The sequence below is a fragment of the Hylaeus anthracinus genome, unplaced genomic scaffold (assembly GCF_026225885.1).
Source record: "Hylaeus anthracinus isolate JK02 unplaced genomic scaffold, UHH_iyHylAnth1.0_haploid 11994, whole genome shotgun sequence".
Lineage (NCBI taxonomy): Eukaryota > Metazoa > Arthropoda > Insecta > Hymenoptera > Colletidae > Hylaeus > Hylaeus anthracinus.
Window position 1 is genome coordinate 1119566 of NW_026534341.1, and position 22151 is coordinate 1141716.

Genomic DNA, 22151 nt, shown 5'->3' on the forward strand with positions numbered 1-22151 from the left:
AAACTCTCTCCTGCGCGTGCATGAAAATCAACCACATCTAAACAATTCGTGTGTATGCAAGCAGCGAGATCCTGCACGATCACGTTTTACGAACGATAGTTTTCATTGCGCTCAAACCAATTGAAATACCGTTTCTTACATTTTTTTTCCGATTGGATATACCGAATATTGAAATTAATAATAGTATAAGCTATGTATTTCTGTAGAAAGTTTTCAAACTTTATTACGATATCAGTCGGTGTTACATTCGATCTAAACGCCATCTGAAATTTAATTCGAGAATATTACATCAGAGGGAGCCACGAAGTTGGGAAACGACTTTCTTTCATATTTTGTCCGCTACTTTTTAACGTTGCTTTCCATGCCTTTCTGTTTGACGTGAACGGTCGAGAATACTATTGTGAGATTATTTAGTGTTTTGCTGTGAATTTTGTGTGACACTCGCAGAAAAACCAAGGTAAGGATTTTATTGCCAACTCGAGTGATACTTATATCCTTTTACAATTATTTCATTCGTTCTTTCATCCGGAATTTATATTTCGTAAAGTTCGTCGATTACTTTCGATATTTACGCTATAAAGAAAACCATGTAACGTAAAATTTATTGATTTACAAATAGTTGTAAATTTATTACATTCGAAAAAATATAGATTTCGTCAAAAGATCTAAAATGAAGCGAGGTGTACAGATTGAATCCAAGCTTCAACTTTTTGACAAGTTGGATCCGAACGATGTTTGGAAAGAATTTAATTGTCCAAAATATGTCAGCCCCACCTGTCAGCCTAAAACTGATAAATTACCGAAAGAAATATACGACCTAGATAAACAATCCGAAGCAAATATAAATTATTCTTTGCAAAAGCTAGACGAACTTATATCTGATCCTGTAACGAGTAACAGCGTACCCCGTATATCTAGACTTTTATACGATTATCTTCATCAAGTAGGAGATAACGGTTACGTATCCTTTGATGTATATATTATTTATATTCGAAACTACTTAATTTTTATAATAATCACCCCTTATTATTTTTTTTGTTCATAAACAAATCTTTGTTATATTTCAATTATTTACGAAATTTTCCTCAAGAACATCTTTAGAAAGTAAAAGATCTACCAACAGTAATGAAAATATTAACATTTCTGGCTAAGAATATTGAAACGGTTAAAGAGTACCAGCCACATCTAAATCAAATGTTGGAGCTTTGCAATTTATCGCCTTTGTTGGAAAAGACATCAGAAAGTTTAATTTGCTTTGATATAATGGAAGAATATTTTAGTTTATTAGGGCATCTTCTTCTAATTTTATCTACTAAGAAACAAATGTTAAAGGTCCACAAAGCTCTTCATTCGTTGTTATTAGAAAGAAGCTCGACTAATGCTGCAGCAGTAAAGCTCAAATATTGCCATAGGGTCGTAGAAAAATCAAAGTTGCCAATAAGTGTGAGCAATTTATTACAAGTTTCTCTTCCAGATATGTATGAAAAAGCTTTAGAATTGGTTTTCCTACTTTCATCCATCTCGTATAGGTGCTGTAAGTAGCAAAAACTGAATTCATTGATAGAATTCTGATTATCCTTAAAGAAATTTTTTTAGTATATTTTCCAATGTTAATTAAAGCTCATAGAATGATAGAAGCTGGTGTGCTTAATACGATACTGGTTAGGATTGATTTACCTTATGCTACTCAATTGTATTGTACAAGACCACCCGATACACTATTAAATGGAAAGACATATTCCCAAGATATGACCCTTTTAATAATTACTACTTTATGGAATTTAATGAAATCTGTTCTTCCTCCAAAAGGCATGCCTATTAACTTGAAGAGCGTACCAATGTGCGCGCATTGTGCTTTGTGGTAAACTTTGCAAAGATTCAAAAATAATTAGAATAGAGTTTTGAACATTTATCCATACTAAGGTTGGTAACAAAATTTTCATTGTTCAGGAGTTTACGTTACGCGTTCGAGAGACAAATATGCTACAGCAGATATCAAAGTAGCAGTATAAAAATTAGAAATGAACTTGCACTTATTATTCTTGCAATTTTGGTTACATTTCCCTCTTGGAATTTCGTTAGTAGTGGTATAGCAGATACCGTTATCAAATTTTTAATCGCAATCGAGTATGGTACTGTAAGAGTGTTTTCAGAAAAAGTAAAATTTGGTAGGACCAACGAAGATTTGTTCTTCCAGAAAATCTTAATGTTAACCGTTATGCATCTAGCGCAAATCGACGCTTGCATTTTTGTAATTATATATTTAAAATTTTAATTAATTCGTATTCTATACTCGGTTACAAAGAATATCGTAAATCTGTAATATTCGCTTGTAATAGTTAATGGCAGAGAGGAAATTAATGGAAACTATACTTCAACTTGTTAATCCAAATATCGAAAGTTTTAAAGTTAATTGGAATACACATCAGTTTTGGAATTTATGGACATACGCCATCAATGTCTTGGCTGTATTAGCACCTAAAATGCCAAAAGAATTCGTAAAATACGACGGTACGATTAGGTATCTACAACTCGATAAACAAGAATTACAATTGTAGAATTTTTATTATTTAAAACAATACCTTATCTTTATAGATTATTAATGTTATTGGAGTGGAGTTTAAGTACAAATTTTGATGCAGAAATAATAATGAATTGTACAAAAACAATTTGTACAATTATTCTAAGTAATAATATATTTTTATTAGAGAATTTTCGGGAATATGGAACAACGTTGTTGTTAATTAGTTAGTTTATCTCTCCATTGACCTTTATTTATTTACCATTTCGACATCATAGAATAATGTTATGTATTTAACATAGTACAGAAGTAATAAATCGTATTTTGAACTTTGAGAAAATTACAACAATGGCTCAAAGAATTTTAACGTTGGCGTTAACATCGCTTGAAAGATTTCTGAGAAAACAAAAACTTTACCAAGAAATGTACGGAGAACAAAGTATTATATTTATTATGGAACTATTATTCCAATGTTTATATCAGAAAAATAAAGAAAATCAAATAGATCAACGGTAATATTTGTTTATACCAACAATTGTAAAATGCTTGCAACACGTTATGATATAGAAAGCCTTGGCAGTCTTTTACTAGCGATAGGTTCGTACATATGGGAATGTATAGTATGGTGTCCAGTGAATCTTGAAAAATTTATCAAGTATGGAGGAGTATACGTTATTCTTGACATCATTCAAATTGTTCCATACCCGTCGCAATGTCTATTTCTCGGTGTTTTAACCGATATGTGCGACAACTTTTTTTGTGGACCTTACTTCTGTACCTGGCAAGGTATCGGTAAAAAGACAGGATTCATGTCTTTACTAGCAATGGTATGGCGAGAAGAAGAAATTCGGTTGAAAGTTAGGAGATACGCCGATGGTTCTTTAAAAGGCAAATTGTAAAATTATCGCAGCTATTTAGTACCAAAATAAAGTTCATTACTAGTTCTTACGTATGGTATGTCTTCTACAACAGACGAGGAAGTGCCTCAAATGGGCAATAAGCAGTGGTTAGAAACTTATCATACACAATTATGTGGAAATATTAGCCCTGCGATACTTGATTTGATTGGTTCTATTAGATCAAAGATATACAGTATTCGTAAAATTATTGAAAGAGACAATGAAAGATACGACATGGCAAAGGAGCGTTATAAAATATTGTATATTGATCTTACAATGGAAGACCGAGTAGGTATAATACAAAAAGGTTTTTCTAATTTGAACCTTTTACAATTATACATAACATTGGTACTCAAAATCTTTTCAGATCACAATATCATCCATAGATGTTTATTTTAAATTAAAATTAGGCCAAGCATGGGTAGAAATTGCTAGATATTTTGAGCAAGTTGGTATCACCCCGCTTGGTATGGATGGTCAAACAATCTTTTTAATGATCCAACAATATTATTCATTTGGAGTAATGATAAAAGAAAGGCAGAAAAGAATAATGGAATTAGTAAAAAGAGAAGAGGAAATACAAGAGAAAGACGAGTATGCGAGGATTCGTGACTCTAAGCTTGCTTTATCGTTAGATGCATTCGACGAATTAGATTACATATATAGAACAACAAATAGAGCATACATGATAACGAAAAAATGTGAACAACAACAGGAGATTAATTCAGCTTTGAGTTTTCCACCTGGCTCAGACGATGCACACTGCCATAGAACATTCATGGATAAAGCAATGTTCACGGTAAAGATAACATTTTTGTTTTTTACATATATGTATATATTTTGTTCGTTTCTTTTTAAAATTGTTTTCTGTGCAGACTATCTTTGATCAAGATCTTACGATAATTAGTAGTCTAATAAAAACGACAAGCCTTGGTCAAACAAAGGTTTTGCCCATTTCACCTCATCATTCAGATATTTTTCATGATACGTATTCTCTTGGAATTTCATGTTCATCGTTGTCGATTAACAGCTTAGAAGAATTTCACAAGAAGAACGTAACGCGTATAGAATAAAATCATACGGATAGCATTGTTGTATTCTAAAAAAATTACTTGTTATCGTCCTTTGAAAATACAGAAACCTACATTACCGATCGAACTAGTAAGCGAAGTTATTTATATATTTTAAAACATTCTTGTTAATAAATGTTTAAGGAACGATTAAAAAACAATATAGTACCGATTGTATGGAGTAAACTAAAAACTAACGAAAACAGCTATTTCTGTACTTTATCGAAACATCGATAGTTGGTTTCATATTTATTCATAGTTTTTGAAAATGGAGAATTCCGTCTCGGTTTCTGGCATTCGGCATTGCGATATCGTAGATTTAGTCGTATAAAGTCCTATTCGAAACATATCAAAGATCGAAGAGAATTCTATTGGCTCCGCCATTATCTTGGGTGTTTAGATTCTCGAGTTTATCTAGATAATGTAACGGAATCTCTGGCAGGAGAGCGGCCGAGGAACAGAACAACGCGGCGACGAGCCAGCCCCAGTGAGAGCCAACATGCCGTTCCGGCCGCAACCGATCGTCATCGTCGTTCTCGTCAGTTCGGTACCGGTTTAAAGACGCATCGAACTGAAATCCTCGGCCGTCTGTCTCGCCTCCTTGTGCACAGTTCGTGCCTCAGTTCGCGAAAGAAACACGAATTGATCGCGAGTTTCGCGTTGAAACGACCGCCACGGAAAATACTTTCTCGGTGACGTTTGTGAAAAGCACGGTGAACGTTCGCATAGAAATCCGAAAACTCGGTTCAACGTTTCCCGTCGTTTACGACTATTCGATTTGTTCGATCAGTTTTCCTTCGTTTCTCTACCTTTTCTGCCTCTCTATCTACCGTCCCACTCTTACACGTCTAAAGTCTCTCGTTCCGTCTCTGTCGTCTCCCCATATCCCTTCCCTCTGTTCATCCTTCCGTCATCGTCTCGTCGTCGTCGGTCGCGCGTAAGCCAGACGGGGTACGAAGAGCCGCACGGATTTATATATTCGTGTAACGCAGGAGAGTTTAGCAACTACGTAAATATGGCGTGTGAACGGTGGTGCTTTAACCGTGGCTGTGACGGAGCTACCAGACGTTGGCCGTGTATCCTGTTGTTGCTGGCCCTGTACGTGCTCGACACGAGCTTCGCGGACGAGTCCAGTGAGTCTTTTCTCGAATCTACTTGTTGCGCCCTATAACGTGTTCTCTTTTACGACTCGCTCGTGGATGCCTTTCTTGCGATCTTCCGAAAGAAAAAGTTTGCCCGTTGAAAGACAGAGCGAGAAAACAACCGTGTGCCTTTTCCTACGCGGTACTACTACGCAATTTCACTAAGCGTGACTGTCCCCCTTTAAAGATACAACTTCCCTCGATCTCGTCGTCCTTCCTTTCTGTTGCACGTCTCTCATCGTGATAATCGTCGAGGAGGTGTGCGTGCCGCGTGAAACTTGCTCCGATTCGTCGAGAGTTCACGTTGGACTCTCGAATAACTTTTCTACCGTTATTAAAGAGAACTCTTGTATCTTACGAGATCTCTGTTGGTCAGGTAAGTCGGACCGATACCCATCGAGCGTGAAAAAAGATTCGGTGGCAGCAAAACTTCGTTACTGTCTTCGTTTACACAAGTCTTACCTTTTCTTTCTTACGATCGTGTCGTAAAATAACGCCAACATGTTTTATTACGTTTTTATCGAGACAAATCTCTCTTCTCCTCGCTTTGTCTCAAACCTTCCCGTTTCGTGTCGTACCTGCGAAATCTCTCACTAAACACGTCGTTGTTAGCAACATTGCGTTAACGTATCATGTTATCGCGATTATATAATTACATAGTATCGTTCGATTTACAAAAATATTTGCGATAGAAAGTTCGTTCTATCGCTAGTGTCGCAAAATTTGTTCGTGGTCGATAACCTTTATCGATACACGTTTGTTCCTCCAATCGTCGTGAAAATACAATCTCGCGATCCTTTTCTCGGAATTTATCGCGATACTTTCTACTTTTAACAGGAACACGCACATTTACGAAAGCTACGTTATCACGAGATCCGAGGTGGGGAGCAGAGATGTTGATTTAGTAACGACAATAAAGACAAAATTTGTAGAAGAAACGAAAACGTTCGAAGACGCGCGACGTGTACGATTTTTCTGTACGATTTTTATGTACGATTTTTACGTCGGCTGTATCGGACGATAGGTGGAATTTCTGAGATGACAGATCAAGAGGTTATCGGAGGGAGGGGTTCGTTATATTTTTCTCGATTTCTACCGTATAACAATTTTATATAGAATATCGGTGTTTACGCGGATCAACTATGTTCGTTTATCTCGCGTTTCGTTGGAACTCGCGCTTCCTCCGTATTTTGTTTTTCGTCCACTGCATACGGTGGTTTGATGCTACGCGATATGGAAATTGGGAATACTTTGTCCTTGTCGTTCGATGTTCGGAAATCGAGTGGTGACGTTGCATTTCTAAATACGCTTTGTTGGACAAAGTGCTTTTACGCAACACACCTGTTGATTTTAGGACATAACGATACAAGGAAACGTGTTTCTACTTTTCAGGTAAAATTTAAATTAAAGGATAACAATGAAAAACGCTACAAAGAACGGTGAACGTTTTCTGGTACGCGGTGGAAACAAGATTGCGACCTTGATCGCTATCGTGTCAAATCAAACTTTTCTCAAGAGGATAGAAGGTTACCTTTGCAAATAGAAATGGGAATTGGGATTATCGAGAATCGATTCGAGTCACCGCGTTATTTACAAATAAATGCTAAATCTTCTTTCCTTGAGTATTTTTACCGACGTTCGTTTACAAGTAAAATGAACGTTTAAGCGGTCGCCTTGTATATTGAAATGCTAAACTGGAGTCATCTGTAAACAAATGTAGCGATTAAATTCGTAATGACACCTTCGAACGTATTACCAGCGTTGGACTTTATTGAGAGTTACGTGACAAATTAGCGGAGAACCGAGAATATAATTACGGACGTCGCGTGGAAAATATAACGAAGTTTGAAGTTACGCGAAACAAAAGAATGCCAATAACGAAATATGCGGTATCGTCCGTGTATAGTAATTTAACGACATGCACAGAGATCATTTTTATGCAAGCGGATAGCAAGTGAAATGCTGAAAAAAAGATCATCTACTCCGCGCACGAGTGGTTTTGTAGGTTTCCACGTGTTGCGCGCCATTCTTTTACGACGGTCTGAACTTTTCTGGATCGAGAAAGTATATAAAAACAACCGTGTGTCGTAACATAGGACTTATCGAAATTAGCGATACAGGCTGCCCTTTCCCCGTGGCTTCTGCGTTATTTTATCAAATTCCATTAAATATGCAGATACCAAAGAACGCGTCTGCAACTACGTAACAGGCGCCAAAGGCACCAGCTCCTCGTTTTATCTTCTTTCATTTCCTTTTCCATTCGTCTACTGCGCGAAGCGCCCTGTGCACAGATAATGGGTAAACCGAGCAATTCTTACCGTTAAATACGTCGTTAAAATAACGAGTACGTTTTCAAACGCTCGACAGCACGGTGCGACGCGCATTCGCTGGCACGCTGTTGAAAAGAAACCGATCGGCTTTAAATTAAAAACGCGTCTACGTTTAAACGCCGCAACGTGAGTCCTAGGTTGGCAGAAGGTCGATGAATGAACAGAGCTGCGATCCGTAGTTCCGGTAATATATGTACATATACGCGATTACAGTGCGCGAATTGCCAACGATATCGACGTAGGTCGACGTTCTTTTTGTACGGTTCTCGTTGTCCTTTGACGACGGGTACGATACACCTCTTGGTCGCGAATTCGTTATTATGGATCGTTCGACATCGATGCGAATTCGCCAGTAACGCGATTCGCGTAAACTTTTTCACAGCGAACGGTGGGTTATTTCGAACGAGAAGCATCTGGGATCGTCGATGATCGCGACGATCGCGACGATCGATTTCGTAACACCGCGCTAATCGTCTATGTTCGCGAGTAAGCGAGCGACATTCGCTTGGCCCGTCGATTCCATTATTTTTTCCCGCGTTTCGATTCTCGAAGGCCTCTCCTGGAAACACTCTTGCGGAACAAAAGGGGTGTACTCGTAAAAGGCGAGATGACGGCTGTTGGCGCACTGCAGCACACTTTGTTTCGAGTGGTTTTTACGGCGACAATGGACACGCGTACGCTTGTTACGCTCCCCGGACCCGTCGCATTGCGTTTGAACGCGAGACGAGTAGCTACTCGATCGGAACAAGCCGAAATTGTCCTCGCAAAGGACTGCGAAACGCGACCGTATACCTCTCACCTTCGCTGGAAAAGCGCGCTCGTTCCTTTCAAGGCTGTAAGGGCAATTAAACGACAATGCGACTCGACACGATAGCAACGAACGATGCAATACCGCGAAGAAAGACGCTACGATTCTCGGCAATGTACAATTGCTTATTTTTAATGGAAACGAGGAAACTTTGATTCGAGTAATGGACAACGAAACGAAAAGTACGCGTCACGATACTTTTGTTCGTTCGAACGGTTAGGTATTTAGTAAAGAATGTCTTTGTTCGAACGTAAATCCTTGATTACGGTCTGGCAGTAGTTTCCGATGTTACCTTCGGGTGTGGAAAGTTCAACGTTCTCTTCGAATTAGTCCTTCGGATTGATGCTCGCGCTATATCCGTCGCGTCCGAACTAAAAATAGAAAACATCTGGACTTGTTGGCAATAAGTACGCGTGCTTATATCCATACAGTCACCGTGGATATAGTCAGCTTCTTATCCCGGATCCCATTGCTAGTTGGTCGACGTAATCAGTCTAAACGAATCGACAGTCAAAAATGTTGAAACGTACGAAAGTAAAACGCTTAAACGAACCGATATACAAGATGTTTAGTACTCGTTTCGGATGCCTGTGGTAATACCGTTGGCGTAACCGAGCGACTATTCGCCACCGCATTTATGTAGATAATTTTCGGCGATAGATGTAGGTCATCGCTGATAAACATTCGGTGCAAGGGATCCTTGACTTTGACCGAGAGCCGCGATAAACGTAATAACAGTCTGTGCTCGCTGTATAATTGGCACTTGATATAAATTATGTTTTACTCTGTAAACCCTCGTTGAAGGCCGTCGTGTCCAAAAGCTGACCTTCGACCGATCATAAAATTACGTCGTCTGCTAATCGGAAGTTGCACCGCCCGACTAAACGTCTCGCTGCATTCGTAGCGGTACGAACGAGTTTCTTTTCTTATTTTTCCTTTTTCTTTTTTCCTTCTTTTGTACGCGTCTCAGTTTCCACTATCCCGCATATCGGTCTTTTGTAGATTGAGTCGCGTTACATTCACCGAGTCTCTGCAAAGCTTTCGCAGACTCTCGAGTCCGTCCTTGTCGTCTTTACATTCGAAAATGCTCTCGAGCGTGCATCTCGTCTATTTTAGTCGTGTTCCATCCGACTATACCGTATAGTCGTCCGCAGTCGTCGAGCGAACGTTCGACGAAGAACACGTGTGCGTCTCGTTGCGGTGTCTTTTTTCGCCATTGGCACCCAAGTACGAGGTAGCGTAACACCGTGTCTACGTAGCGAAAACACGAAGATGCGTACCACGCGCCCGCACGTATTCGGTTTCTGCGACGTATATCGCGTTCAATATGCCTGTAACGCGACATAATCCTATATCGTGTTCCTTGGCCGATCGGTGCAACGCACGTTACGAATACCCGCAACAGACAGACAGACGGTCTGGTCTCGTAAGCCGCTTCCTTCGGTAAATCTACACCTTCGCCGCATGCCGCTACCTCCGCCAGAGTTTAACGCTTCGAGTCCCGATCATTGAAAAATTGGAGAAGTTCCTTGGCGAGTTCGCGAAGAAAATTCGAAGTAAGGGTGCAGCGACCGAAACGAACCGAACACCACCCACGTGCCCCTATTTTGTACGATAGTAAATACGAACCCTTCCCTTCCTTTCCCTTCCCTTCCCTTCCCTTCCCTTCCCTTCCTTTCCGTTCCTATCCTTTCCTTTCCTTTCCTTTCGGGCACGGTCCTTCCGATTACCCTTGATCATACCGTGTCTTGCACACTCTTCCTTTCCAGTCTAATGCAAATTATAGGTCAACCACATTGTCGATAAGCGTCGTATTGACTGTCGTCGTGCCGCGAACGCGTCGCAAGATTTGTTTTTATGTATTCTCCGATGTTAACCTCGTTTCATGCATAATTAACCCCGAGCGAAATTAATTATCCGCGGAGAGATAATTTCAATGACGTTCCAGCGGGGAAAAACAATCGTTTATCGTTAATGCTATTATTAGCGAATTGTTTGCCGTCGATTAATCGACGAACATTCAATTCTATCGTTAGAGTGGACTCGATTAAGTCTGAAAATTTGTTTCGAGCTTCTTGTATCTTGTATCGATTTAAAGCGATCAACTATACCCCGTGCATAGTTAATACGCTACTACATACTTGTTACTTATTTCCATTCTTCTTATCGTATTCTAACTTCGTCTTAGATGACTTCTACATTGTTTTAATACCGTTTGCAGTGTCTCTTAACTCTGATATCTGAGGAGACCTACTAGCCGCCCTGTAACTCGGGTACCACGTGATTGTTTCGAGCTGTACGTTACGTCAGGAATAACTGTAGGAGTCTAAACGAAAAATAAGGCACGGGGACTCGAACCAACGATCCTCGGATCCACAGTCGACCGCTTTACCTACAAGACCGATCCCGTACCCTCCTACGTTTCGTGTTCTTATTTGACTCCTTATCGTTGGGTACGGGAGGCGCGGATACTACATAACTTTAATTTGCAACGTTGGAAATGTTGCGCGAGTCGTGTCGCGTATTTGACGAGAAAAATCTGTAACAATTCGAGCACGCTGGTCTGGTATTGGAAGAATGTCATCGCAGCGTGAAATCGCGAGTTCGTTGCACCCTCGATCGAGCGCTTACTTAGGCTGAAAGATGGTCGACTCATGGCGGGACTCGCGAGTGTACGCGTAGCGACTTGGAGCCGTAGGTGGACGAACAGAGACGGACGGGGAAAATGCTCGGACGTCGAACGTGCTGGGGCTTCTCTCACCGGAAGCTCGCCGTTCTGTGTCGCGACCCCTTCCGCTCGCGTCTATAGGTATGTATTTCGATGCGTGTCCGAAATAAACGAGCAACGTTTAATAGTCTCGCGACAACGTTGCGATGTTACGCGTATGTCTCGAGATGTAGCAGAAACGTGTGTGGAAAAGTGAAAAGAAATCGGCGACGGATTTGCTCGCTTTGCTCCGTTGTATTTTTCAGGGTGCCGTCGAACCATTCCAAGTGGAAACAAAGCTGTTAACGGTTGCGATCGACGTTAACGAACAGCATGGTCTTTGTGCGAGCTTGTCTCGCGTCTGGCAGCCATAAGTAAGCCGGCGCCAAATAATTCAGGAGATAATTTCTGTCGTACGCGATACGTAACGCGTTTCATACCGCTAACCTCGATAACGGATTATTGGTTTAATTCTTCGAGGCCGCAAGGGAATTGTGTTCGACGAACTCCTTTGAGATATCGGCGGTAATTAAAGCGAGCGCTGAATAATTTCCACGTGTACATGTTAGAAAAAAGTGTGACGTAGAACGTCGAAAAGTATTACGTGGATAATTGATAGAACACCTCGTACATAATTAGACGCGATCGTTTCGTCATGGTGCGGCGCAAACGACGCACGCCTTCTCCCGATGGAAGCGGCCGATCATTGAAAGAAAACACGCGACAGAAATATGCGGTCGTAAATGGAAGGTTAAATTCAGACTGTGAATGCATACGTTCGCGCTCTCGATACAGATTATGCGTTCTATATGCGTGACACACATTCCGATACGTTTCGCGCAATCTTCTGCCCTCGTCGACCGCTCCAACGAATAATGCATTCATATTTTTCAAATTGTTTGCGAACCATGCATCCGATCCGATACGTCCGTACATATTAATGTATTTCGAAAGGAAGAATCCTGTCACGTTTAATCGTTGCGTTTATCGTTACTCCTGCGATCGAACCAAATTGCGTACGGCTGTCGCGGTGTCATCCGTCCTCGATATTCATCCCATCGATCTCGTTAATGGCGAAAAGCATTTCAACGATCGATCGACCGTATAGAATTGCGTACCTCGCCGTACGTGCTATTCGCTTCGATAGGATGAATCGTCTTTGTTGAGCAACGAGGAATCGGACCGTAACAGTACCGAGAAAGGGAACGTGGTATTGGTTCGTCGCAGTACGTCTTCCATTTTCGATATTACACGTAAAAGATGGAAATGTTAAGTTTATGCAAATGTATGTGCGAACGAAGTAAGGTTCAACTAAAATTGTATTTTTAATCTTAATCTTCGCGCTCGATGCAAACTAAGCATCGTCTACTCGGATGTTTTAGTCTCTCTCTGTCTCTGTCTCTGTCTCGGTAATACTTTAATGAGTTACGTAAGTTAGGTATTCTAAAAAAAAACGTTCCAAGTAACTCCGAGGTATCGCCGAAAGAATCGTAACGACCCTCGAAGTCAATTAACGTTAATCGAGTACCCGTTAAAACGATTACTGCTCCGAATTAAATTTTGCTCGAACGGCCGCGGCGGTGGAATCGTACTCGGTGATTTTAATTCGACGCGTGTTCGCGTACGTGCATCGTTACGCCATTTATTAACCGCAACCCCCTTCTTATCGTCTCGACGATAACGGCGTAGCATTCTCGACCGATACACGTGACGTTTTACATTTTTACGTATAGACGGAACAGCGATCAATGAACGCGTTTCAATATTCCTGTTTGTTTTGACGCGTGCGCGCGTACGCGCGGATTTATTAATATCCCAATTACTCACACGGACAGATTGGTGTATAATTTTAATTCGTTTGTTGTCAGCGATGCTAGCAATGATTTTCTATTTTATCGCCGTATAAACAAACGACGAATGAACTCCAAGACCAGTGTCGCACCGTTTACGACATATAATTCGAGATATTCGTTTTTTTTTTTTGGGGGGGGGGGGGTGAAACGTTGGTTCCGTTGAAAACATACGTCGAAACTTTCGCCGCGTTGCGTCGAGCGTCAACGGGAGGATCACAGCGGTCATCGAGCCGGAAACTTGGCTTTACCTAATCTGCTTAACGGCGGGAAAACTTGGTTGCTAATAAAATCTGAATCGCAAAGGGAAGGTAAAGGTTTGTGCGATGTAAGAGCGTAACGTTAAATATCGACGGTATAACGTCCATTGAAAGATGTAATCTGTGAATTAATTACTACCTTGGAAGTTGGAACTGATTCTTTCTTCTTGCCTTGAGGAATTGCGCAAAGTCCGCGACATGCCGGTATGTCGCGTTACATAAAACTAATTATGGACACGTAGATGCGGATAATCGATTCCGTCAGGAAACGAACTTCTTTTATGATTCATTGTCAGCCAGTTTCTTTTCTGGAAGCATTTCGTCATTCGGCGGGTCTCCGTATGCAATACTAACGACCACGAGTAAAGTGCACAAAACGAGTTTTACTCGTCTCGAATCGCGATTACTTGGACAACCGCGACCGTTTCAACTCAACGAAATCGTTAACGTTAATTGAAAGTAATTGACGCGAACTCGAGAAGGCAAAAATAAATTGGAAAAACTGAGCGCAGTCGAAATTGAAAAGCCGATAACGGTTAAACGGGAGGTGAGACCGTGAAACGGTGATCTTAGGAGGCTGCGGAGCAACCTCGGTGTCGCGTTTTTCTCTCTGCTAGCATACCGAGAGGAACAATGGTCGCTTTCACCGAAAACCGCGACACTCGGGCTATACGAGCGTCGAGAAGTGGTCAGGGCTCGAGGGGTCTTTGGCCCTTGCCTCTTTTTTCCTTCCCGCTTCTTTTTCGTCATTTATAATAATTCTATAACGTATACTACCGCGGACTTTTTATTTCCCGCGTAAACCTGCGAAAAGTGACAAAGAATCGATTTATTTGTCTCACCATAACGTTCGTTTCTTTCGTCCATTACGGCAGTAAATAGACGGTAGATGCTTACGATCGTGTCGTTACTCCGCTAGCTGACCTGAAAATCCATCTACCGTGTCGACGCGTTCCACTACGATTCGTGTCGCTTTTTTCAGAAATTTCTGTGGGCCGAAATCGCGAGCAGTCTCTCTTCTTCACGCTTCTCGGAACTCTCTAACGACGGTGCCTCGATGGTCGAGCATCCGTCGCAGCAATATTATCGTTACATTTCCTATAATCCTGCGCGATATGCTTTCCTTTAGTCCCATTTTACGAAAAATTCAAAGTCACGTCGAAATAGCTAGATAGAGGGCTGAGTCGGATTCTCGTTAACCGTTTGGACCAGTCTCGACTTTAGAATCGCGAATCGGAACGATTTCACCGTGGATCGTACCGTGTTTACTTTCTTCGGGGAAAGCGTTTTGCCGTTTCAAACTGTTATTCGCAACGTTAGTTACGAATCGCTTCCACATTCTTCTACGAACTGTATCCTATCCCTATATTTCCCTGTATTTCTGTAGCCAGAAATTGCCCCGTTGGTTTTTCGTCTACGAATACACGACGAGTACACTCGCGATGCGACACGTTTCAAACGACAGCAATTATGTTTGACAACGCGAACGAATCGTCGCGCGCGACATGCCTTTTATGTAGAACGAAACGACGAACGAACGCAACAGACACGTGCTTCGTATACGGATGGCGATCGAGTGCACGCTTTCAAACTCTGCCTCGTAAATTGAGAATTTAGACTATCCCCAGACGACGGTCTATCGTAGCGTAGCGCAAACCGGAAGGAAAATCCGATACGTAGGCCACGCGCGGTTAAGCGTGCTCGATTGTGAACATTTCCCACGTGTCATTGAACCGTTACGTTCGCACACGAACCGAGACTACAATGGTTACGACCTTTTCCACGCGATTCGAGCATCGTTAACGCGTGAAAACTGTTACGAATACACCAAGCCAAATTGCTTCGGCGAGCTTTGTTCGCGTTCCTATTAAAACGACCTATACGCGTGGGACCGAGTGGATCCCGTGTGTACGCATAGCCTTTAACTTTGATGCGACCGACTAGGAATAATATTTCGAAAACTGTACATCTACGGTTTGTAATTTGCCCGCAAATTGCGTACCTGTTACCCGTTTGGACGTTTTCTTCGCACGTTTGTTGTTCGCGCGTTGGAAAAACAATGTAGAATCGACGAAAAAAGGGACCTCGACTTTCTTACCTGGCAGCAAGCATAGCTAATACAAAGACAGCCGCTGTATAACCTGTTTCAGGAGAGAACGTTAAGTAACTTTTACCCGAGCTCTGTCCGCCGCGCCGCGGCGAATCCGCAGTCGATCCGAACCGTGGAATTCGAGTATATAGCTGAAATCCCTTCGTGAGATTCAAATCTCTCGAAGCGCTTTTATTTACAGGAATTACATCTTGACCGTTATCGAAGCGGATTCTCGTAGCGTATTGTCTTTACGAACAAGAGCTGCTAAACATTCGAACGCCGAGCATGCGAGACACATTGTGTTCGAACGTTGAAATGCTCATTGTTCGGAACGTGCGCGTACATATTATCGTATTCGTCGAAGCGCAATCAGGTGAAAACGCATCTCCGATGCTCGTATTCGATATCGTAACGAGCGTGTTCGAACTTATAGAATGTTCAACGTCGAAGGCGCTAACGCGCGATAATTCGGTAGTAGATCGAGAAGCGTTAAAGTAGCCTGTCGCAAACGGTAAAAATAAATATCCTCGAGAGCCGGGTACGTAATACGTATCGAGTACGCGTAACGACCTCGCGCCACATCTTTTTAAGGAAATTCGAACATCGTCCGACGACAACTTTTCGCGACGAACTTTTTTTTGCGCGATAAGAATCGCGACAATGGACGCGACAAGCTCGAAATGCTTGTCGAAGTCGCTGATCAAATATTATAGCAAGTGTTGCGACGAAGGAGACGCGATGCCCGATGTAAGCTAGCATTCGAGATTTCGTTTCTATCCACGTGTAAACGCGACAGACGCGTCATCCGGCGCGTGTACGCGTCGACATCTGGGCGACGCGACGTCCCGACGCTCTTCGGTCGTTTTCTTGGAACGACTTCGACTTGGAAATCAGACGTCGTGGAAAATATTTTGGTCCCTGAACGGTAGCGCGCGCGCGCGCGCGCGTCGAGCCCGAGCAAGTTGAACGCCGCGCTCGAATAAATTGGCGCGACATTTCGGTCGGAGGTCGGTTAACGATTGCAAGTTGAAAGTTTAATCGAGGCTGGTTTCGGAGCTTGAAAATTTACCGACTGACGTCAGCTTCGTGCATTCCCCATCGTACGTCGGATCGCCAATTATTGCTTTATCCGGTCGCGATACAGTTTGTCACGATCGCTTCGCGTCCGTTGCTTCCATTTTTGCCGGATTGAATCTCGCGGTGTCCTTCGAGTTGAACACGACCGAAAACCAGAAGGTTCTACCTGCGTACGCTTTCCTTGATTTAGCGAAATTATTTCATGGACTAATTGCGAACGGAAAGTATTTTTATGCACGAGTGGATATTTGTTTACATTCTGTTCGTAGCAAACTCTGTTCTTCTACTGGTTGATTACACGAGTAAATAGAATGTCGTTTAGAGTCGAAGGTAGATGAACGGAACGCGTAAAAAGCATTGGCGAGGGGTTAACGAAGAGGCATTGGCATCGATGCGCGATGATTAGAATTCATACTGATCTGGGCCACTGACTGAACGCTTGGCGCAGGCCGGCGCGTAAAACGACTAAACGACCCCTTTCACGAACGGCAGACGCGGTCGAGCATGCCGGCCACGATCCATAAATTGATTCGAATCTGTCGTTCGACAATGTGCGCTGCTTGAAATTATCGTCGCGATGAAAATTCAAGGCGAAGCCACTTGTCGTTCGTTCGCGTCGGCTTTGTTATCGAAACACGTTCGATGTATTCGGCGAAACTGTCAAACACTATAACTGAACAAAACTATAAACAAATAAACATTCTTGTACTCCGCGAACAACGCGTGTTCGTACGAGTATTAAATACTTGATGCTTGCAGATCGATACCTCTATGACCTGTATCACTCGAGAGGTCAATCGCCGGCCGAATATGAACCAACCGAATTCACCTACTCGGCGATCGACAGAAACGAAGGGTTCAGCAGGGCGCGCCGAGCCGCGATCGAGAAAACACTCGTCACGACGGAAGTGCCCGAGCAACAACCGCAAGCAGTTGTCAACACGTCGAACGCATCGGTGAACGTTTCCTACTCGACGGATAACGCGAACGAATCCTCGACTACAGCTTCGTCCCCGTCGTCGACTACGGTTTTAACTGTTAAACAAGTGTCCTCGACGACGCAGCAACCAACCCCGTCGGTTTCGCCCCCGATCGCCTCGAACGCCTCCAACAACACCTCGACCAAGGATACGGTAAGAATTTATTGTCGCGGTAAACGATCTCGCTTGATGATTACATCCAACGGTAATCCTAATCGAATGAATTCTCTTTGAAACAGCTGACGGGAACCATTTGGGCGAATCGCACCATGTGGGACAAGGTCACGGATAAATCATCGGAGACTAACACGAGTTCGCCCAAGGTCCCGGAATCCGTCACCGAAATCACGGACAATAAAGACGATTCTGATACCACTATCGGAGACATATCCATCAGCAAGTTCTCCTCGGATGTAACCAACAAGACTTTATCTCAACATAATATTTTGAAAATCGTGTGCGACACGCATCAGTATTACAACAGCACGTTCATCATCAACGAGTTCGTGGGTAAGAAGTACTGGGTGGACATAGATGCTCATCCGGATTTGAAGGTGAATCATTTGCTCAGTCAGAGCCATCGCCGAGCTGCGGTGAGTGTTGTATGCAAATGCAGCCATTTTTTCGTTTGTTTAATATTGTATTAGAAATGAATCGATATTTATTAAATTTCTTTTCCGTTCACAGACCGTCAAGTTGAAATTCGATTTCCCTTTCTACGGCCATAAAGTTCGTAACATTACCATCGCCACGGGAGGTTTCCTTTACACCGGCGAGTACGTCCACAGTTGGCTCGCCGCCACCCAATACATCGCACCGTTGATGGCGAATTTCGATACGCGTTTGTCCAACGACAGTTACGTCAAGTACGCCGACAACGGTAAGCCGTCGTTAGCGACTGATAACGATGCAGAGAATATTTGTTCGCTGATAGACGGATTGTAAGCGAACCGAGATTTCCGCGTTTTATTGCAGGAACTGCATTCACGGTTGTATGGGAAAAGGTAGTTTTGCAAGACAAACAGGACGCCGGGGCGTTTACCTTCCAGGTGACTTTGCATCAAAACGGCGACATCGTTTTCGTCTACTCGGTAATTCCGTTGATGGTCGAACACATCGAGGATACAGCGCATCCCGTCAAAGTCGGCCTCAGCGACGCCTATATCATGGACAGGATAGTGTTCTGTAAGTACATGTATCGCGAATTTTAAAGAGAAATAAGAATTCCATTTACTCGCGTTTCGTCCAGAGTAATCAAATTCTTCCGTTCTTTCCTCGCAGTTGTTCGCAGGAAAACAATTTACGAGTACCATCGTGTCAACTTCAATCGACAGGATATCCAGAATTGGACGGTGATCTATTTGAACGCGTTACCCACCTGCTTGGAAATGGACAACTGCAGAGACTGCTTAACCAAATTGAAGGATTTCGACTGCAAATGGTGTTCCGAGTTGAATCAGTGTAGCACGGGAACGTTCAGATCGCGGCAAGATTGGTTGTTGAAGGGTTGCGACGTCAGGAAGATAAAAGAGGTCGACAATTGCCCACCACCCACCACTACGTACAAGGAACACGAGGAAGAGTTCAACCATGTTTTGCACGTGCATTCGGAGGAGACTGTTACCGTCAGTGAAATGAACGCCAAGCAGGAGAGACCCGGAACGAGTTCCTTGGAATTTGGTAAAATCGAAAATCGAGATATTTTAGCTTTCTCCCACCCTGTATATTCTTGAATATGTCTCCAAGAAACTATTATCAATCGTTCGTCTTGTTTGCAATTCGATCAGGTCGAAACAACAATATGAACATGGGAGTTTCTGGAATAATTGGAATTCTCCTCGTGGTCGGTTTAGTCATGGGTTTGGTGGCCTGGGCTGCGTACGCTTATCGCAATCCTCATAGCGCGTCCGGACAGATGTTGATCAGGGTAAGAATTATCGATGTCGATTGTTTATTACGTGAAAGAACGAACAAACAATGTGACGTGTTTCATATTTCTGAATAGTACCGACCAAGTCAATGGAGTTGGCGAAGAGGAGAAGCACGTTACACGGCAGCAACCATTCACATGTGATTCACATGGGTATATCGTAATCGAAGCGCACTCATCGGTTGGTACAGAATTGTCAGACCAAACTTCCTACTAAGCGTATACTGTACCAAGTCTGGGACTTTTTACGTACGGAACCGTTTCCTTGCAATGGCACGTTTGTCACTCTGTCAATTGTCGCGTAGTAACGGGTAACGATTTTTAAAGTTACAAAATGAGGACAGTGCGCATTTAATTATAATCGAAACGTTCGAGTCACATCAAAGAAAAAACCGAGTATTTTAACATTGTATATTGTCGCGAACGTTGTAACGCTATTCCGAAAGTAATAGCCACGAAACTTATATGGCGACAACGGTATGGAACAAACTATTCGGAGTAAGTTTTTTCATATAAAATGGCTCGACGACAAAAGTTTATTCGTAGTTAAAATTTTGGACAGGCTTGTATAGTGATATACCGTACAAGGTAAGTAAACCATGAAATTTATTTATCCTGATTATTTTCGTTGTCAACGAAACGGGCTAAACTATTTCACCTCGACTAATTTCGTTTGAAAGGATCGCAAGAATGTGACTGCATTGTTTTTTCGAATCTGAAAGTAACCTCGAAAACGTATACGGCAGTTTCAGCCTGTAGAAATGCCTAAAGACAAATTTATATCGCAGGGACTTATTATACTGTGTGTCCGGTAGAGGTTATCCGTAAAAATACCAGACTGATCTCCGCAACGCGTAATTTTTCGTAACATTTACCATTAGTCATTGCCTCGCGATGTTCGAAAATAACGACGAAACATTTCCAGAGCAAACGATGAAAAAACTAAGGGACAAACGGAGACCGGTATTTTGTTTCGTTGACTTTACGAAAACATTCGCGACGTTTTCCGAGTCAAAGTAAGGAACCGTGTGAGGCAGAGGTCCTTAGCCTGGATATCGAGCATTTATGTGATTATAGTATCATGTGGTATACCTTGTTATTGTTTAAGAATTCGTTTTTTTTTTTTTTATCGTTATACAAATCGCAGTAATTGTTTATATATATAATCTCCGCGGCGTGAAGAACATCGAGTTAAAGAAATCAACAATCGAACGACCAAATTCTTCGATCTAGCTTATCGAAATTGCAGTTCAACTATCATACACGACTAAAATATTTAAAAACCCTTTGTGAACTTTTAAAAATGATTATCATTCATGTTGTCGTATCGCGGATGTCTTCATTTTCATTGTCGGTAACACATTCCAGAATACGCAATTCCATCGAACAGAAAGTATTTATCGCAACAAATTAACATCTCCGTGAACTGCAGTTTCATTTTTATTTTTTTTTTTTTTTAAATTTTAAGCATATATATATATATATTATATATATATTTTTTTTAAGACAAAATTTAATAAAATATAAACCCTTTAAATGGCTTGCGAAGGCAATAATGATAAACTCATATCAATCGATAACACATTAGATCACCAGTGTATATAGTAGTACATTAAAGCAATATAATTTTTATGTAATTCTAAGTGTAATTAATGTCTGAAAAGGTGCCTTTGATCGACTTTTTGATCCATTTATTGGCGATAGAATATATCGATTAAATATTTTCTACTAATCACCGTGAATCGAATTTTATAGAAATCTTCAAACTGTAAATTATAGAACGATCGTCTGTTTGTTGAAAACACCTTTAGTTACAATTTAGACGATTTTTAAAATAACTTGTATTTGTAGCAGCGAATTTTTATCTTCGTAACGATGTCAAATCGAATGATTTTTTCAATTATATTTGAAAACATGTCTGCATGATGAAATTACTTATAGAGGATTATAAGAAACAATTATAAACATCACGGTTAGTTTTTCTTACATTACTGTGTACGTTTTAACTCATAGTTTGTGATAATAAATATTACAATTATTACAATAAATGTGTTTTATTTTTAAACCTTATCCCCTTATTAACGTAAGTTAATTATTTACATTATTTGCAGTTTTCGAAACTCGTACTACTCTTATAAGAGTCGCTATTTTCTTTAGATTTTACATAAATAAAAATTAAAAAGCTTGGATCAGAACCCTGGGAATTTTGCATCAGTGGCGCCATCGGTGGTAAACCGTCCAAGTTTGTAGTGAAAGTGGTTAATGCTAGACGCCGCCACTAACCTTTATGGTCGTCGCTATCTAGTGTTCAGAGGCTGAACTAATTTTCGGAGTTTGGTTAGCGGTTCTATCGGGAGAACGCTTAAGTCTGTCGCCGATTAGTTCCTTCTCGCAACGCTAGATGGCGCCATTTGTTCAATGTCGATGGTGTTGCCATCTAGCGTTGCGAGAAGGAACTAATCGGCGACAGACTTGGGTGTTCTCC

The 22151-nt window shown here is 41.7% G+C and overlaps 3 protein-coding genes across 6 annotated transcripts in view; all 3 read left to right on the plus strand.

Moving 5' to 3' along the window:
• LOC128888997 (39S ribosomal protein L47, mitochondrial) overlaps nucleotides 1-22151 on the plus strand; it is a 30970-nt gene that overhangs the window by 6902 nt on the left and 1917 nt on the right. The window lies entirely within an intron of this gene.
• LOC128888989 (uncharacterized) lies at nucleotides 106-4662 on the plus strand. 3 transcript variants are annotated; one of them, XM_054146241.1, is made up of 7 exons: nucleotides 106-457; nucleotides 1810-2521; nucleotides 2596-3033; nucleotides 3102-3409; nucleotides 3494-3708; nucleotides 3788-4219; nucleotides 4296-4662. In XM_054146241.1, the coding sequence occupies exons 3-7, from the start codon at nucleotides 2870-2872 to the stop codon at nucleotides 4491-4493; spliced, it is 1317 nt and encodes a 438-aa protein (XP_054002216.1). In that variant the 5' UTR covers nucleotides 106-457; nucleotides 1810-2521; nucleotides 2596-2869; the 3' UTR covers nucleotides 4494-4662. The 3 variants fall into 3 exon arrangements, with proteins under 3 accessions (XP_054002216.1, XP_054002218.1, XP_054002217.1); XM_054146243.1 differs by lacking the exons at nucleotides 1810-2521; nucleotides 2596-3033 and having other exon boundaries at nucleotides 117-457; nucleotides 3308-3409; XM_054146242.1 differs by lacking the exons at nucleotides 106-457; nucleotides 1810-2521; nucleotides 2596-3033 and adding an exon at nucleotides 916-961 and having other exon boundaries at nucleotides 3308-3409.
• Nucleotides 4966-21714, plus strand: LOC128888977 (plexin domain-containing protein 2). Its single transcript, XM_054146225.1, has 8 exons — nucleotides 4966-5623; nucleotides 17516-17889; nucleotides 17976-18329; nucleotides 18424-18616; nucleotides 18712-18921; nucleotides 19018-19416; nucleotides 19524-19663; nucleotides 19742-21714. The coding sequence occupies exons 1-8, from the start codon at nucleotides 5506-5508 to the stop codon at nucleotides 19808-19810; spliced, it is 1857 nt and encodes a 618-aa protein (XP_054002200.1). The 5' UTR covers nucleotides 4966-5505; the 3' UTR covers nucleotides 19811-21714.